Here is a 14994-nt window from a genome sequence, read left to right as displayed (position 1 = left end):
AGGGTTGTGTTTGTTACCAATGGTACGCTACCAACAGAAACTCGATTGATCAAACAGCCATGTATACACATTGTTGTCAGTTACATCGAGTGATGGTCCAAATAGGTCGATTCAGATGGGTTGCATATAATCGACCAATCCAGCATTCATCCATTGTCAAACAACTATAATGCACAATACCACCAAGTGTGTAATCACACCCGCACTGATCAGTCATTGCACAGTATGCATCAGTCAATGTCAAACATATGTGTGTCTGCAACTAAATTGCAGTCCATGACACATCCACACGATCCAACATGACAAATCATGTACCATGAGTCCAAGATTGATCAAAAACCTGATCATGGTAAACACAGCATGTTGTTGCATATCAGAGTCGATATATCGAGTGACAGTTGCACACTTGCTGATGGTGCACAGCGTATCAGTCACAATACATGCACGGTATTGCATTGCAGTCATTGGATGATAACTGGTTGCAATGTGATACCGATCGACATACATCAGCATGGTGTGATGTGACCATAACCATAGTGGAATGTGTTGGAGTTGACATTGTGAGTTGACAATCGATACACCATGCACATGACTGGAACATATGCATTCGAGTGTGGTTTGGTTGGTGTCAGGTTGATCATGCAATCACATCGGTGCAACGAGTGAGCGAACTGATGGTGATCTGAACTTGTTTCAACAACAAGTATTGACAGTCATGGATTTGCTGCATTCAATGTATGCTGCACACCGTTGTTGACTGTTGACTGTGTATTCAGGTCAAGTCATCACCAACCACCAACCAGATCCAGTGCATACATGATCATTAATAGACTGACTGCCAAGAATATTCGTGTCTGAAAGTTGATTGTGAGTTGATGGTTTGCAAGAATCGGACACAACCAACATGCTATTGCATACAGCAACCTGATTATAGTCCAGTCGCATGGTGTGATACAGTGGTTCGTGCAATACAACATCCAGATATTTGTAGTGTTGAACACGACGAATCTGTTGTTCGTGTAGCATCATATCAATTGGTAATTTGGAATCAAAGTGCTGTAACCATGGAAACTGAGTATGTTGCATTTGACTACACCAAAGCTTATTTGACATTATTCCATTCATCGTGCAAGTACACCAGATGCAATTGGAGTGACTGATCAGAATCGGCAAATATCACGATATTGTCGGCATACATGAACCCTCACATTGATGGTGATTTACACGATACTCATGCAATGACAATCGGTTGATATCATCGTGTGTGTTGTTGATGAACATATTGAACAACAACCTGACAGTGGACATCACCACCGGACTCCATGCTCAATTGGAAATGGATCAGAAACCAATGATCCAGTTTGAGCACAAGCTGATGAGTATGTGTGCAGCGCTGTTAGCAAGACCAGTGTGTGTGGTGTCAATCACATGTGTTGCAGTTATCATATCAAGGCACCAACCATGACAGTGTTGAATGCATTTTGAATGTCAATCAACACAACAATAGTATTGAACTGCACGCACTGCTGTCGTTGAACAATATCGACTAGTGAACCAACTTACACAACACACTTGTTTGGTTTGAAATCGATCATGATCGGTGGTGACGAGTTTGTTGAGATCCACGATCCATCAATGTGTGTTTGCAAGACCTTGCATACCAGTTTATGACACACATCAATCAGTGTAATACCGTGGTTGTCATTTGTATCAATGTGATCACCGTTATTCTTGTCAATATATGCAATCAGTACAATCGGTACAGTGTATGCAGACTGCCATCAGGTCGCATAATGACCGTCAACATATTGACTGAACTGTGTGTAGCAGGACACGATCAAATGGATTGGGTGGTTCATCAGGTGTATCATCCGATGTATATAATGCGACTCGACAGAATGTGATCAATATCCTGTTGTTTTTCGGGTGTCTGGTGTGGACCAGCTGCTGTATTGCATCAGCTAGTCGATTTCAAGGTATATCCGAGTCGAGATCAGTTGCATCGTCACGAATTGGAAACAGTTTGTATGGTGGAAGTGAATCACGTATATGCCAGTACTGCCATTACTGCAAGTCAAGTAAATGTCCACTATCGTCCATAGCAAGATGCAAGTAGTAATTACTCGGTATGCCAAAAATATTATCACTGCTGTACTGAATGATACGATTGGCATCACATCGTATAGTGGAATGGTGTGATGGCTGTTGTGTGTGTTGCACCACCAGACATGACTCGAGCTGCTGCAAATGTCATATCAAAACGATCATCAATACTGTCTGGTCAAGTGTATCAGCAAACTTGATCCAGATCATATGTTCATTGGCGCATTCAAGTCGCTGGATTGTTGCATTGTGTTTGTCCCAGAATGCACCTAGTTGGCTGCGACAGAGTTCATTGTGATTGTCACGGATACTTGCTGTAATGTACATCGATATTCCAGTGTTACCATGTCAAATCGTCCGTTTGGTTGAGCGATACAGTCGACGTTTATGTAGCCGAGCAGTATGTGCATGTGTGTGCAGTTGACAGTCATTCACTGTTGCATTGGCAGCATCCAATAACTGAATGCATAGCTCGTGTGTGTCCGTGTATGATCCATCAAACGCTGCATATATTCCACCAATCGTGAACATTGCAATCCGATCATAGGCATATATGCAGAGTTGTGATATGTCAGTTGGATGAGTGGAATGGACTGAATGAGTTGGTGCATGTGTATTAGTGCGGATGCAAGTGTAAATGACACATCGTCAACAACCGCAATATTCATGTCTACACGAGCAGATTCTACAAGTGTTTGTTTAGTCTCGTCACACACAAAGTGATTGATAGAGTGTCAATGACATGCAGTCCTGCTCACTCGAGTGATGTTACTGTCTGCATAGTGCCAACATACTGCATGACAGTCAAACGCAGTATTCATGCGTGTATGATGCGTTGTAATGACACATATTCAGTGTTCCAGTTTGCAAACAGTAGCACTGATGAGTGATCGTCAAACGGAATAACTGCTGACAGAACATGTTGAATGGCAGACAAGACATTTCACGTTTGATAGTCGCATGCAGCCGAGTGTCCAATGTACACAGCCAACAGTCCAAACACAGTCAGGTGTAAAGTTTGGAATGTTTGCGACAATTATGGTGCCATAAACAGTCATTTTGTAAATCCAAACCATTTGTCAATACCGAATGGTGTCTCGATGTTCGGGAACAGTTGCCGAGTGTTGCAATACATTGAAACCACACACTGTGTGCTTGAAACTGTCCGTTGCAATGCAAGTCTCGGATAATCCACATAGTCGGTTTGGCTGAATATATGTCAAAGTAGTGAGTGTTTGCTGGCAATGTTTGACACATTGGCTGACAATATTTGACAACAATTAGGAAGTGGAACACACAGTGAGGATGTCGTTGGATGCCTGCGTTGACAGTTTTTGTGTATGTGTCAGTTGTTGTACGGATGATTGGTGACAGAGTTGATGGATAGTGTGTGCGGAACATGACTCTGGCACAGTAATACGGACTCGTGCACCGAGTTGAGTTGTCCAGCAATCGATTTTGGAAATGTGTTTGATGTGATGGTTTGAGATGGATGCCAAATGACCACGAATGTTACCAATTGTCATGACAGTTGATTGTTGATTCAAAACGTTGTTTATTTGGTATTAATGGTTAGAGTGTCACTCATTGACCTGTCATATCAGCAAGTGTTATTTTGGTGAGTTTCGTGTTTATTGTAGTCACATCAACATCAGCAGGTTGGACTACGGATTTGCTTGACAGAGTTGCAGATCCAGTTGGATTGATAGGCGAGCAACTGTGCAAACAACTGTGCGAGTTTCAGGATGTTTGAGATCCAACAAAACACTGCTTGCACACAAGTTCGCGAATGCAGATTGTCAGACTTGACCATCAACTCGCAGTATAAATTGCGTGTACGACAGTTTACACGCTTACCCATCAACAATAAACCCACATAATCAGCAAACTGTCAACGAGCAGACAGTTCAGTGGTCGGGTTGATGTTTTTTGTTGGAGTTTCTGGATCAAACTTGACCTGATTTGTACCGAGTTGGGTCATGACTACAAGTTTGACAGCAATAGATTGATCCACTAATAATCTGATCGTGCTGTTGATTGTATGGATGTTGGTAATCCGTTGCAGATTGATACGGAATGTGACCAGAATACCACAAAGTTTATTGAGTGTGCACATCGCATTCGATGCAAAACGCAATAAACAAATGCGAGTTGCAGTATTCATTCAAGGTTCGACACCAGTCGATACAGCATTGACCGCAATGGCATTTATGTCAACAATTGCACGACTACGGAATAAGTCGATTGTTGCTTGGCATTCTGTATCGACAGTCTGCGTGTGTGTGCAACGTGCTGTTGTCGCATATGAACAACTTGAATTTACTTTGTGGACAAAACACAGTCACTGTTGCGGTGATGTTTACAGTCGTGGAAATAGTTTCGAATACCACAACTGGTATAACAACTGCATGTGTTGGTGAGCAACCAGAGTCCAGTTTGACCAAGATCTGTCCCAGTAATGATCGAATGACATTGTCGTGTTTGGTCATCATGACAACAATGTCATTGGTTTGACTCTGCAACTGACCAAATGCGCTAGTGACAGCGTTTTCAATTGAGTTCATATTACTTGTGAGGATCGTGAACATATGATGGCATATTGATGGTTGTCATTATTGTCAAGTGTGTTGCAGTTGATTGAAGATGTGATGGAATGAATCAATATTCGATTGTGTTGTTTATTAACAAGGAAGTGAGTGTGTTCATAAAATAGGAGACAAGAAAGTCATGTGAATTCCAGTTCAAACGTCATTGTTGATGGTTTTTGATTGTTAAACTATTCAGAAATGTCTCACATTCACACACTACTAATGTCTCACACAATGCAAGTCAACACTCTCACACTAGTAATGTCTCACATTAATGAGACATTAATTCTGGTGTAAATTTGACTAATTTCCAAATATTTAAATCGTGTGAATTGTCTTGAAATATCCCAAAATTTTGTTATTTTGACTCGATTAAAAAGTCGATTTTTGTTTTACAATTTGACAAATAAATTGCTTTTTTACTCTTTTTCTTTTCATAAAATGCCAAAACGATTCCTCAATGTTGAATACGACACTATTTCTACTGAAATCGATGTGACTGACTTTGAAGACCTGAGTGACGTTCAGGATGCTATCAAGTCTGAGTATGGTCCTGCTATGGCTGACATTGATGCTCCTCAACTCCAACTATACACTGACACCAACAAGGATCAGCTAATCAACACCTGGGCTTTACTCGACTCTCTTCCTCAATAATACTTTACTCAAGGAGGCTCCTGTGCTGTTATTGGTTGTTTACCACCACCTTCAAGACAGCCTACTCAAACTGACCTTTCTGCCGCAGGTTCTACTTTAACAGCAGGATACAAGAAAAGAAGAACAAGTGAATGGGAGAAAGTATCAACACTTGCTCAACTTTCATACGACCCAAATTCAACCATTTTCAAACTTGACGAAAATTACTTGGCCAAGACTGGTCTATCTACTCAAAAACTCATTCTTTATTGTCGTCCAACTTTTCATGAGCAATTCAGTTTTTTACGGGAAAAAGTCATTGATAATGGGGTTCTTGGTTGGATTCTAGGACCACCAGGAACTGGCAAGTCGACTACTGCTCTGGAATTTGCCTCAACTCTGGACAAAAATGACTGGGTTGTTACTTGGATTCATTTGTACATAGATCGTTATCCAGTATGTGTTCGTTTGGAGGGCGATTCAAAGAAATCCCAGGAAATCTACGACAGCAATATCGACAAACTTTTTGATATTTTGCATAAAGTAGATGAATCAAAACAACACATTGTGTTTATTGATGGATACACTTCAAATGGACAAAAACACATTGATGTACAGCAAGCTTGCTATTCATGGCTCGAAAAAGACCGAAAAAAAAGAAGATTGGTTGTCGTTTGTTTGATGTCTTCACGTTACAAAGCAAAGTTGGAGGAAGATATGCTGTTGAATCTCAAACAATTCAACGTCTATTCTTGAAAGGAAGAATAGTATATTCATGCTGTTCAAAATGACGAATTCTTTAACCATGTCAAGGCTGTTTTGGATTCTGATTTACAGATTGATTCGTCTCGTGAAGACTTGGTCCGTTCTAAACTATACTTTGCGGGTGCTTCTGCCAGATGTATGTTTCTTTTTGCGACCAAAGATGTGATCCAACAAACATATGGATTAGTCACTTTTGTCAATGATATTTTTCCATACGTCAAAGGCACAATAGGCGACCAGTCTAATAATGTCGTGGATCGTCTCTTCAGTTCAAGTTTAGTAGAGAATAATGTGTTCCCTCGAAAAACATCTATTGTCAGTCAATTTGCCGGGGTTATGTTGGCCATCAAGAAAGGACCAGACCTGATTCGTAAATTGGCCAACGCTACTCGGCATGATGGAAATCCTTCTATGGATGGTTGGATATTGGAAATGTGGTTTTTTGCCAGTCTTTATTACGACGGAGTAAACTTGTTTGACGAAAACGATAACGAATTTCAAACTTGGCCAGCATCCAATGTCAAAACTCTGGATATCAATGCTTTTCCTGCTCTACCAGAAAATAATGGTGTTTGGTTTAAGCCAAACAAATGGAACCAGGGAGGATTTGATGCTATTTTCTTGGATAAAGGAAAAGGGTTGTTAGATTCGTTCAAGTAACTGATGGCGACACACATTCATTCAAAATCGAGTATTTCCACAGTTTTTTGCTGACGCTATGCCAATCGCCTGAATCGTTTGAGATTACATGCTTGGAAATTATCTTTGTTGTTGACCAAAAGAAACGCTCAACTTTCAAGGTAGCCGAACCATCGGTACCAGGCATGTTGACAGATGTTGGTTGGAGACTCGGTGAAGAGTTGGATAAAGTCAAAGTTGTTTTCATAAAGGGATGGTGCGATTAATTTGTAACTACCGTCGTCTATCATAAAGACATTGTATTCTAGTTAAAGCAGAGAGTATGAATCTGGCACAAAAAGATCCTGAAATTTCAAACTAATAAACAAGCCGGTACTTTATTTTAAAGATTTTGACAATTTTCCTCATCTCCGATAATTTGATATTTTTTGGCAACTTTGGACATAGTTTGGCTGTAAACACTGGTTGATAAAACTGGTATCATTTGGTGCCCAATATATACTACTAACAAGTATTTGAAATCATTTGATGCAGAATGCCCAATAGACATGTTTGCTCATACAACAACCCAAAACATACACACGCATCTGGAAAAAGTATCCTACATTAAACCATCAAAAATATGGTTTGATTAAACTACTAAACATTCACCAATCCCTGCAAACACATGGGTGTACAATGATTTATCAAAAACTAATATTAAAAACATTGATCATGCTACAATACAATACAATTGTAAAAACCCGTCCGAGTTGTTGAAACATTACAATAGTTTGGATGTAAAGCCTGCGACTGGAGCAACAAAAAAGTTGACCAGCTTGTTCAAAACAATCCATTTTGACATTCATAAAGCTGCCATTAGCATTGTTGACGTGTTTGTCATATGTATGGAGCATGAATGAACATGACGTTGAATTTAAACTGTTCAATGGAAATGAAACTCATCAGAAATATAAAGATTTGAACATCAGATTTGCAAACATTTGATTTTGTGAGTAGTCAATGGGTAGTCGATAAAAGGTCAGTATGGTTGTGTTTTTACTGGACAAGTCTTGAACAAGTCTTGGATTCTGCTTGGTTGATAAACCATCAATTCGTGACGCAAGTCTTGATCTGTGTCTTGCCAAAGTCGATCAATTTGATATTCCCTTGACCAGTTAAAATCATGTTTCCTGGTCTCAAGTCCTCATGAACTACACCAACCGATTACAAGTGTCGAATAACACAATCCGACTCACTGTCTGTTCTCCAGTCACAGTGTTTTCCAGGAATAAAGTCCAAACCAATCAAGTGAAATACTGTCCGTAATACTCACATTCTCCATAATAGCATGCAACATATTGTAGATTGAGTTTGGCGAGCTTTTCGTAAATTGATATTTGATTAGCATTTTGAATGCATCAAGATTGTTGTATGAATCACAATGTTTGACAACAATGTTGCAGTCATTGAGTCGAATGACTTGACCAGTTGCTCCAAATCCAATCACAGTACCAGAAGTGAATCCACATTCAGATTATACTTGATTGTGCTTGAATCATTACTGTCAGAGTCTGATTGTTTGTGGAAAGTAGCATCATCAGTCTCCATTTCAATATTACCAGTAGCTTTTAGAGCAATGCCAAACATTTGATGTTGTGTAGCAATGAGGGTGTAAAATGTAGTACAGAAATAGACGACTAAATTATATTTATTCCAACGGATTTAACACTCTTGTTCAAGTAAAACGGTATCATCCGATGCTCACTACACACTGCTTGTACGTTGAATCATGCCAATCACTTGCTATTTTAACAAGTATGGGATATCACGGCACATATTGATGACCAACTAATATCCGAGTGTCAACTCATTGCAGTTTTGGTTTATGCTCATTTCTTAACCCTGACCCTTGACCATAACCCTTTTCAGGGTGAAGCTTTTAATCAACCATATGATATTTGGGTGTATGGACAAATAGCGGCTCAACCAAAATTTTGGATCACCATATAAAGGGAGATCCCTTCAAAGTTTGACGTTGGTAACAAATCGACAACCCTGACAGTAACACTGACCCTTAAAACGGTCATTCAAGGGATATGCTTTTACTATCACCGTTCAATAACGAATATAAATATGGTTCAAAACCGACCTGTTGAATGACATTGCAACTTGCTCAACCAAACCAATACAATGAAACTCGCAGTTGCTGTATTGTCATCGATACTGCTTGCATGCTCGATTACTATTGCCAATCCAATTGATCCCAGTGCAACTACAGATGTTGAGTCTATCGCTTTTCCAGATCTTCCCAGTGCAACTACAGATGTTGAATCTAGCATTTTTCCAGATCTTCCCAGTGCAACTACAGATGTTGAATCTAGCATTTTTCCAGATCTTCCCAGTGCAACTACAGATGTTGAGTCTAGCATTTTTCCAGATCTTCCCAGTGCAACTACAGATGTTGAATCTAGCATTTTTCCAGATCTTCCCAGTGCAACTACAGATGTTGAATCTAGCATTTTTCCAGATCTTCCCAGTGCAACTACAGATGTTGAGTCTAGCATTTTTCCAGATCTTCCCAGTGCAACTACAGATGTTGAATCTAGCATTTTTCCAGATCTTCCCAGTGCAACTACAGATGTTGAATCTAGCATTTTTCCAGATCTTCCCAGTGCAACTACAGATGTTGAAACTAGCACTTCAACCGTCATTCCCAGTGCAACTACAAGTACTGAAGCTAGCACCTTGCCAACTCCTAATCCAAACGGTATAGGCTTAGGTGGTCTTGATCCACTTCCAGATAGCATCAAGGAATTGCTCGAAAAATACGAGAAAAAAAAGCAAAGTCGCGATGAACAAAAAAAAAAATGCGAGTTGTTAAGATTTCAATATGACGATCAAAAGAAACATGCAACGGACTTGAAGATAAGGCTTTACCTTTTGGAACATATATCTCAAGGAAACGGCGATGGTCCAAAATATGATGATGAAATTCAGGTGAATGAGTCTAATTTCGAAGCCCAAGAATCCAAACTTAACGATCTTAAAAAAAGGCTTAAAGGCTGTGATTCCAAATATAATGGTATTGTTTTTGGACTGAAACTCATCGAAGTAAAGCTTGTGACGCTCGTTTTTGGAGGACCTTGGGATCCTAAATCATTTGATCAGCAACTTTTGCTTATCGGCACGTATCCTTCCATTCAAGGTTACTTTGGCGGATCAGGTAATAAAGGACAATCATCAGGACGCAGTAAGCGTCCTAGCCAAAAACCTAGTGACCAACAAAGTCAAGAGTCGCAACCATCACCGGATACACCATCCGGATCTGGATCCCCTGGACAGAAAGTTCCCTCCAATAGACAAAAAGGTTCATCCAAGTTTATGAATGGATTGAAATCATTCTTTGGACGACCCAAATAATGACGATTCATCCAATTAATTTGAATGTCAACCTGTTGATTCCAATTGATTCAATTGTCATTCTGGTTTAATTTGCAATAAATTTGGATTTGCATGCATTACATCTGATCATTTTACAGTGTCTTGGTTGACATGATACCATAGTGTACATTGACACTTGTATTTCCAATACAATACAGTTGATTATATATTGCATAGTTGTACACATTGATGATGCTGATATGTATGTGTGTATTGTGTCGATATGATATTGCTTGTCATGTCGTATTGACACATGCAACACTAATACCAACAATAGTCATGTGTACAATATCAATATGTTGCACAACAGTCATTCAAACAGGTCGACACATGCCATATTGTAGCAATGCAATCAAATTGGTACAACACATGTCAACATAAATGTACTGTAGTGTACACTAGTAGTAATGATTCAACTAACGGCATGCATGGTTGTAATATTATACGTGAAACCACATGCTCATGTCCATGTCCATGATTATGGGGACATACAGCATTACAATGATGGGTCAGCAACAATGTGATGGAACTGGATGCGTAATATCAAAACCATGCTCAGAATACGTGATGTAACAACGACTTGCAACCGTATTGATGTAAATGGACCACAAAATAACAGTGTCATGCATATGCAAACAACAGTTGCATTACTGACATGTGCCATCATTGTTGTTGAACTATATTGTGATCGTATCCGTGATTCAAAATACAACAGAAACGACAAACGCCGGTTCAAGACTATTTCAGTTCAAAATCATGGTTTGTGAGCATCATATCACTGGCACTGTTTATAATAATTCATAATGTATATTGAGTCAACAGTCAATGTCAAGTACAAAACTACAACCAATATTCAGCATTGTTTATTCCAAACCAACAGTCAATCACTGCAAGATAGTGTTCAACTCTACATGAATGCGATTGTATACCATTTTGGTTTCAGCTGTAAATTTGAGCCATTTCGATTTGTCCAAACTTTGCTTGTAATCTGTGCGATTTGTTGTGGATTCAGTGCAAGGGTGAACAGATCTGATATTTCTACTCGAGATACTGGAGTGTCTTGATTGAATGCACTTTAACAAAACAGTCAATACTATGCTGTTTTGTTGGATCACATCAATTGACATACTCTTGGATACTCGTGGCTAGTTTACTGTGTTGTATTTGAAGCAACATTGATTGCGGTCTAGTTGGATGTCACGGATAGCAACAATCGACATGACAGTGGACACTAGTGGACATGTACACTGCAATGTGACTGTCAGCAACCATCACCATCAGTGTGTATCATGTGTTTAAAAAGTACTCGCATGCATTGGATTCAACACCACGTTTGTGATTTGTATTGTATTGTATTGGTGGTGTTGTTTTGCATATATCAGTAGATTATGTGCTGATTTGAATGACATGATCATCCATTGTGGTTCATGTACACGATGACAATCTGACCTGTTGACACGGCCAGTTTGTTGAACGACCTGCCAATCTCCAATTTGATTATAGTACAATGTCACTCATTCAGTGTAGCAGCGACAGATTGCCGAGTTTGATGTTGATCATGTTGTGACACAATCAGCAGTGTTTGATGTGTACAGTCTAGATTAACCTAAAATGACCATGCAGTCATACCAATGGAAAAGTCATGGTTTTGAAATACTGAAATAACAGGTTGTTTGATGCTGTTGTGTCCGAGTGATCCAAAACATGACCAATTGGACAATCAGTCAAATATTTGGTATACAGTGACAGTATACGCTGTAGTAATGGATTGTATGTGATGACAACTATCCATAATCAGAATGACACTACCTGATTATTAGATACATGACCGCAATTGGGAATATCAACACAGCATACTACTGAGGTTGATTATACACCAACAGCAATGCTTGTATATTGATCGACTATATGGTGTATTTGGCGTTTTCTGAATATCCATTTGAAAGTGCTGATTGTCACCCTTGAAACTGCCGTCGTTATAAAATAACAGTCATGTATCAGATTCAAAACACTCTCATCACACTGATCGATGCAATGCATTGCAACATTGACAAGCTATGCGATCGTGTGTTTGATTATTTTGTGATCCAAGAATGTCAATATTCAATGACTTACAATTCTGATTGTGGTGGAATGATTGACTCTACATGTTGAACCCTTTCCATTGTCCTGGTGTTTGGAATGACGATTGGTCATCATGTGTTGTTGTTTAATCCAGAATATTGGCTGGTTATTACTTTGAACATGTCAGAATTGACAGATGTTACACTGGTAGCATCTACTTTTTCCTGTAAAAATACAAATCACTTGTTGCGGAACATGTTTGGATCTTGGCAACTGTGTCTGTTGTTGAATGGAGTGAATGCATTCATGCATCTGTCTTGTTATCGTCAGTATTTCCAAGTTTAGCATCAATTCAGTTTTGTGCAAACCCATCAATATACACAAATGGAGTTGTGTATGCAATGCAATGCAAGAATATTTATAATGACGACTGGATTCCTATGTTTTGAAACAAGTTCTATTTGCAATTACGAATCATGATGATAAAATTGATCATTGAGCTCATATTCAAGGCTCCGTGTTTGGTGTTGGTTGCATATGACTAATCAAAGTTATTTTTGATTTTGAAAATCCAATCTGTATATCAATTTCATCTTGAAACTTTATTGAAGGTTATTTCCAACTGAATCCAAAAAACTCCAAACACCGTTGCCAATCTCATCAAAAAACTGAGGAGAGTTTTGACTATTGATGATTTCCATACCTTGAACATCAACGGGGTTCTTTTCAGCAGTATGAATAACCAGAGTCTGTTGCAATGAGTAACCTGATTTGTGTAGTTCCGACAAAGTGCTAAGAAGGTAAGTTCGTTCTTTTTCAAACCCTTCCGACACTCCACCGCCATTACGTTTGCAATAAAAGCGTTCAGGATCTGTAGTATTGTAAGCGTTTGCAGCTTGTTGTTTTGACATTCTCTCGACAAATTTGACTTGGACAATGTATACAGTCTTTGTATTGGCACACTTGTAGATGATATCTGGTCCACACATATGATCGGGAAAGCATACTTGATCTGAATCACCAAATAGTAAATAGCCGGATGCAGAATCTCGGGATGCCTTGATACTATTGGCAGCATCAGGACCAGAATAGTTGGCTACTAAAGCAAACGCAACCAAGTATTCCGCCAAATAGCCAACCGTTTGAGGGTTAGGGTTAGGATACGAGCCAATTTTTTGGTATAAACTTTTGACAGTGTGTGCAAAGGGGAAAAAGTAGCAAAGACACTCGATTACAGCCAACTCTTGAATTTCAATGGAAGATATAGTTCCATCGACAGTCTGACCAAATCCCAAACCATAAAGTATTGCAGTAGCACCGTCATTGTCTGTCACTTTAAGGTACATTTTTCCCTTCCAGATGGCATCAATAAATGCGTCGCAAATGGGTCCTGACAGGTTATCACCAGCAATGACTTTGTCAAATGAACGAATGCCTTCATCAAGGTCATTTTTCAAGAATCTAAGCGGGAAAATCTGGCCATCAACATTAGATATCCCAGTGATAAATTTGCTAATTGCAGTGTCAATATCATTTGATTTCATATATGTGCCCAGAATATACGATATAGAACATGGTCTTCCATGACATAATTCAAAGTCTGAAATTCTTGATACAATAGCATCCAGTTGATCGACTTGATGGTCTTGTAAAAATTGTCTAGCATACTGTTCGACCTCGAGTTTTGTCAGAGAATGGAAATCTGATACAACTACACAATCTGTGATTTGATCATCCTTCATAGCACTGAACTCCACTAGCTCTTTGATGAGTTCAAAGTCAATACTGGTGCCAGACAGTAGGCAATGAGGAAATACTCCCATCATTTTGGAATGGTAACAAATGGAGTGAAAAAGGGACGAAAGTTTCTACTTTCTGGTTGAAAATGAAAACGACGACCTCGTGCAAGATTTCGGACTCCATCAATGGCAATAAAAGGAAACGGGTTTGTAATAGCAGTTGGGGCAAGTCCAGGCTCTTTTACAAGGGTCGTAAAAAGACGCTCAAACAAGTCAACTCCAAAGAATGCGATAGGATGGAGCTGAGCCAGAAGAATTTGCCAAGGTTCCTTGAATCCCTTGCTTATCAAGTAGTTGCAAACAGAAACCCGAACGAAATACAACAGTTGGATAGCATGTTCAGTGAGTTCAGGCTGATAGTTACTCTCGCAATACATCCGGCATTGATACATGTCTTTAGAGCCAAAGTCATCTTGAGAGCTCTTGCAAGCAAAGTAGTACCCAAAGTTTGAATAAAGCAACTCTAGAAACATCCTTGTTTTTCCTGCACCAGAAACAGCAAAAAACAGTTTGATATTATCGACATTGTCAATTTGATAATTGGTTACTCTCCTATCAAGACGGTGTTCCAAGCAATTGTCGTTAAATACGGCGTTATTTGGAAACCTCGAGACATTGACAATCTTTTCCAGATGATGTATCAAATACTTGAAAGCGTCATTTGGTTTTCGCAATTTCAAATTATTGGTTTCGATGAATTCTTGGTCACTTTTACTTCGTACAAAGTGTCTTTGATAGGGACGGTCAACATTCACATCATTCTTGGATTTAATAGTCAGTGGACTGTCGTAACAACCAAAAGGATGTTGAATAGAGGTTAGAAACCCATATCGAGCAATGGCTGGACCATACACCTCAAAATGAAGAGTGAGTTCGTCAACAGGAATAGCATCAAGGAGGGGAGTGGTGGCAGTCTTGTAAGCTGAAATCAAATGAGAAACAGTAATCAGAGGTAGAGTTCCTTGTGGTCCTCTTCC

The 14994-nt window shown here is 39.3% G+C and overlaps 5 protein-coding genes across 5 annotated transcripts in view; 1 reads left to right on the top strand and 4 right to left on the bottom strand.

Moving 5' to 3' along the window:
• Nucleotides 1-777: 777 nt before the first annotated feature.
• On the bottom strand, nt 778-3629 carry BATDEDRAFT_23175 (uncharacterized protein; the record flags this gene model as incomplete). The annotated part of the gene is made up of 6 exons (XM_006676657.1): nt 778-1090; nt 1564-1652; nt 2275-2417; nt 2487-2696; nt 3252-3363; nt 3402-3629. 6 exons carry the CDS (start codon nt 3627-3629, stop codon nt 778-780), a joined length of 1095 nt encoding a protein of 364 aa, XP_006676720.1.
• Nucleotides 3630-3754: 125 nt separating this feature from the next.
• BATDEDRAFT_29585 (uncharacterized protein) lies at nt 3755-3964 on the bottom strand (the record flags this gene model as incomplete). The annotated part of the gene is made up of 1 exon (XM_006676676.1): nt 3755-3964. The coding sequence occupies one exon, from the start codon at nt 3962-3964 to the stop codon at nt 3755-3757; it is 210 nt and encodes a 69-aa protein (XP_006676739.1).
• Nucleotides 3965-4267: 303 nt separating this feature from the next.
• On the bottom strand, nt 4268-4667 carry BATDEDRAFT_23174 (uncharacterized protein; the record flags this gene model as incomplete). The annotated part of the gene is made up of 2 exons (XM_006676656.1): nt 4268-4395; nt 4427-4667. 2 exons carry the CDS (start codon nt 4665-4667, stop codon nt 4268-4270), a joined length of 369 nt encoding a protein of 122 aa, XP_006676719.1.
• Nucleotides 4668-5132: 465 nt separating this feature from the next.
• Nucleotides 5133-6997, top strand: BATDEDRAFT_23173 (uncharacterized protein; the record flags this gene model as incomplete). The annotated part of the gene is made up of 4 exons (XM_006676655.1): nt 5133-5241; nt 5362-6071; nt 6141-6748; nt 6796-6997. 4 exons carry the CDS (start codon nt 5133-5135, stop codon nt 6995-6997), a joined length of 1629 nt encoding a protein of 542 aa, XP_006676718.1.
• Nucleotides 6998-12820: 5823 nt separating this feature from the next.
• BATDEDRAFT_23171 (uncharacterized protein) overlaps nt 12821-14994 on the bottom strand; it is a gene marked incomplete at both ends in the record, with an annotated part of 2636 nt that continues 462 nt past the window's right edge. The window contains 2 exons of the mRNA XM_006676654.1: nt 12821-14034; nt 14091-14939. Coding sequence (XP_006676717.1) covers nt 12821-14034; nt 14091-14939 — 2063 coding nt within the window. The remainder of the gene's footprint in view (nt 14035-14090; nt 14940-14994) is intronic.

Source organism: Batrachochytrium dendrobatidis (genome assembly GCF_000203795.2).
Source record: "Batrachochytrium dendrobatidis JAM81 unplaced genomic scaffold BATDEscaffold_2, whole genome shotgun sequence".
In the NCBI taxonomy this organism is placed as follows: Eukaryota; Fungi; Chytridiomycota; class Chytridiomycetes; order Rhizophydiales; genus Batrachochytrium; species Batrachochytrium dendrobatidis.
This window is presented reverse-complemented; position numbering and strand designations above follow the sequence as displayed.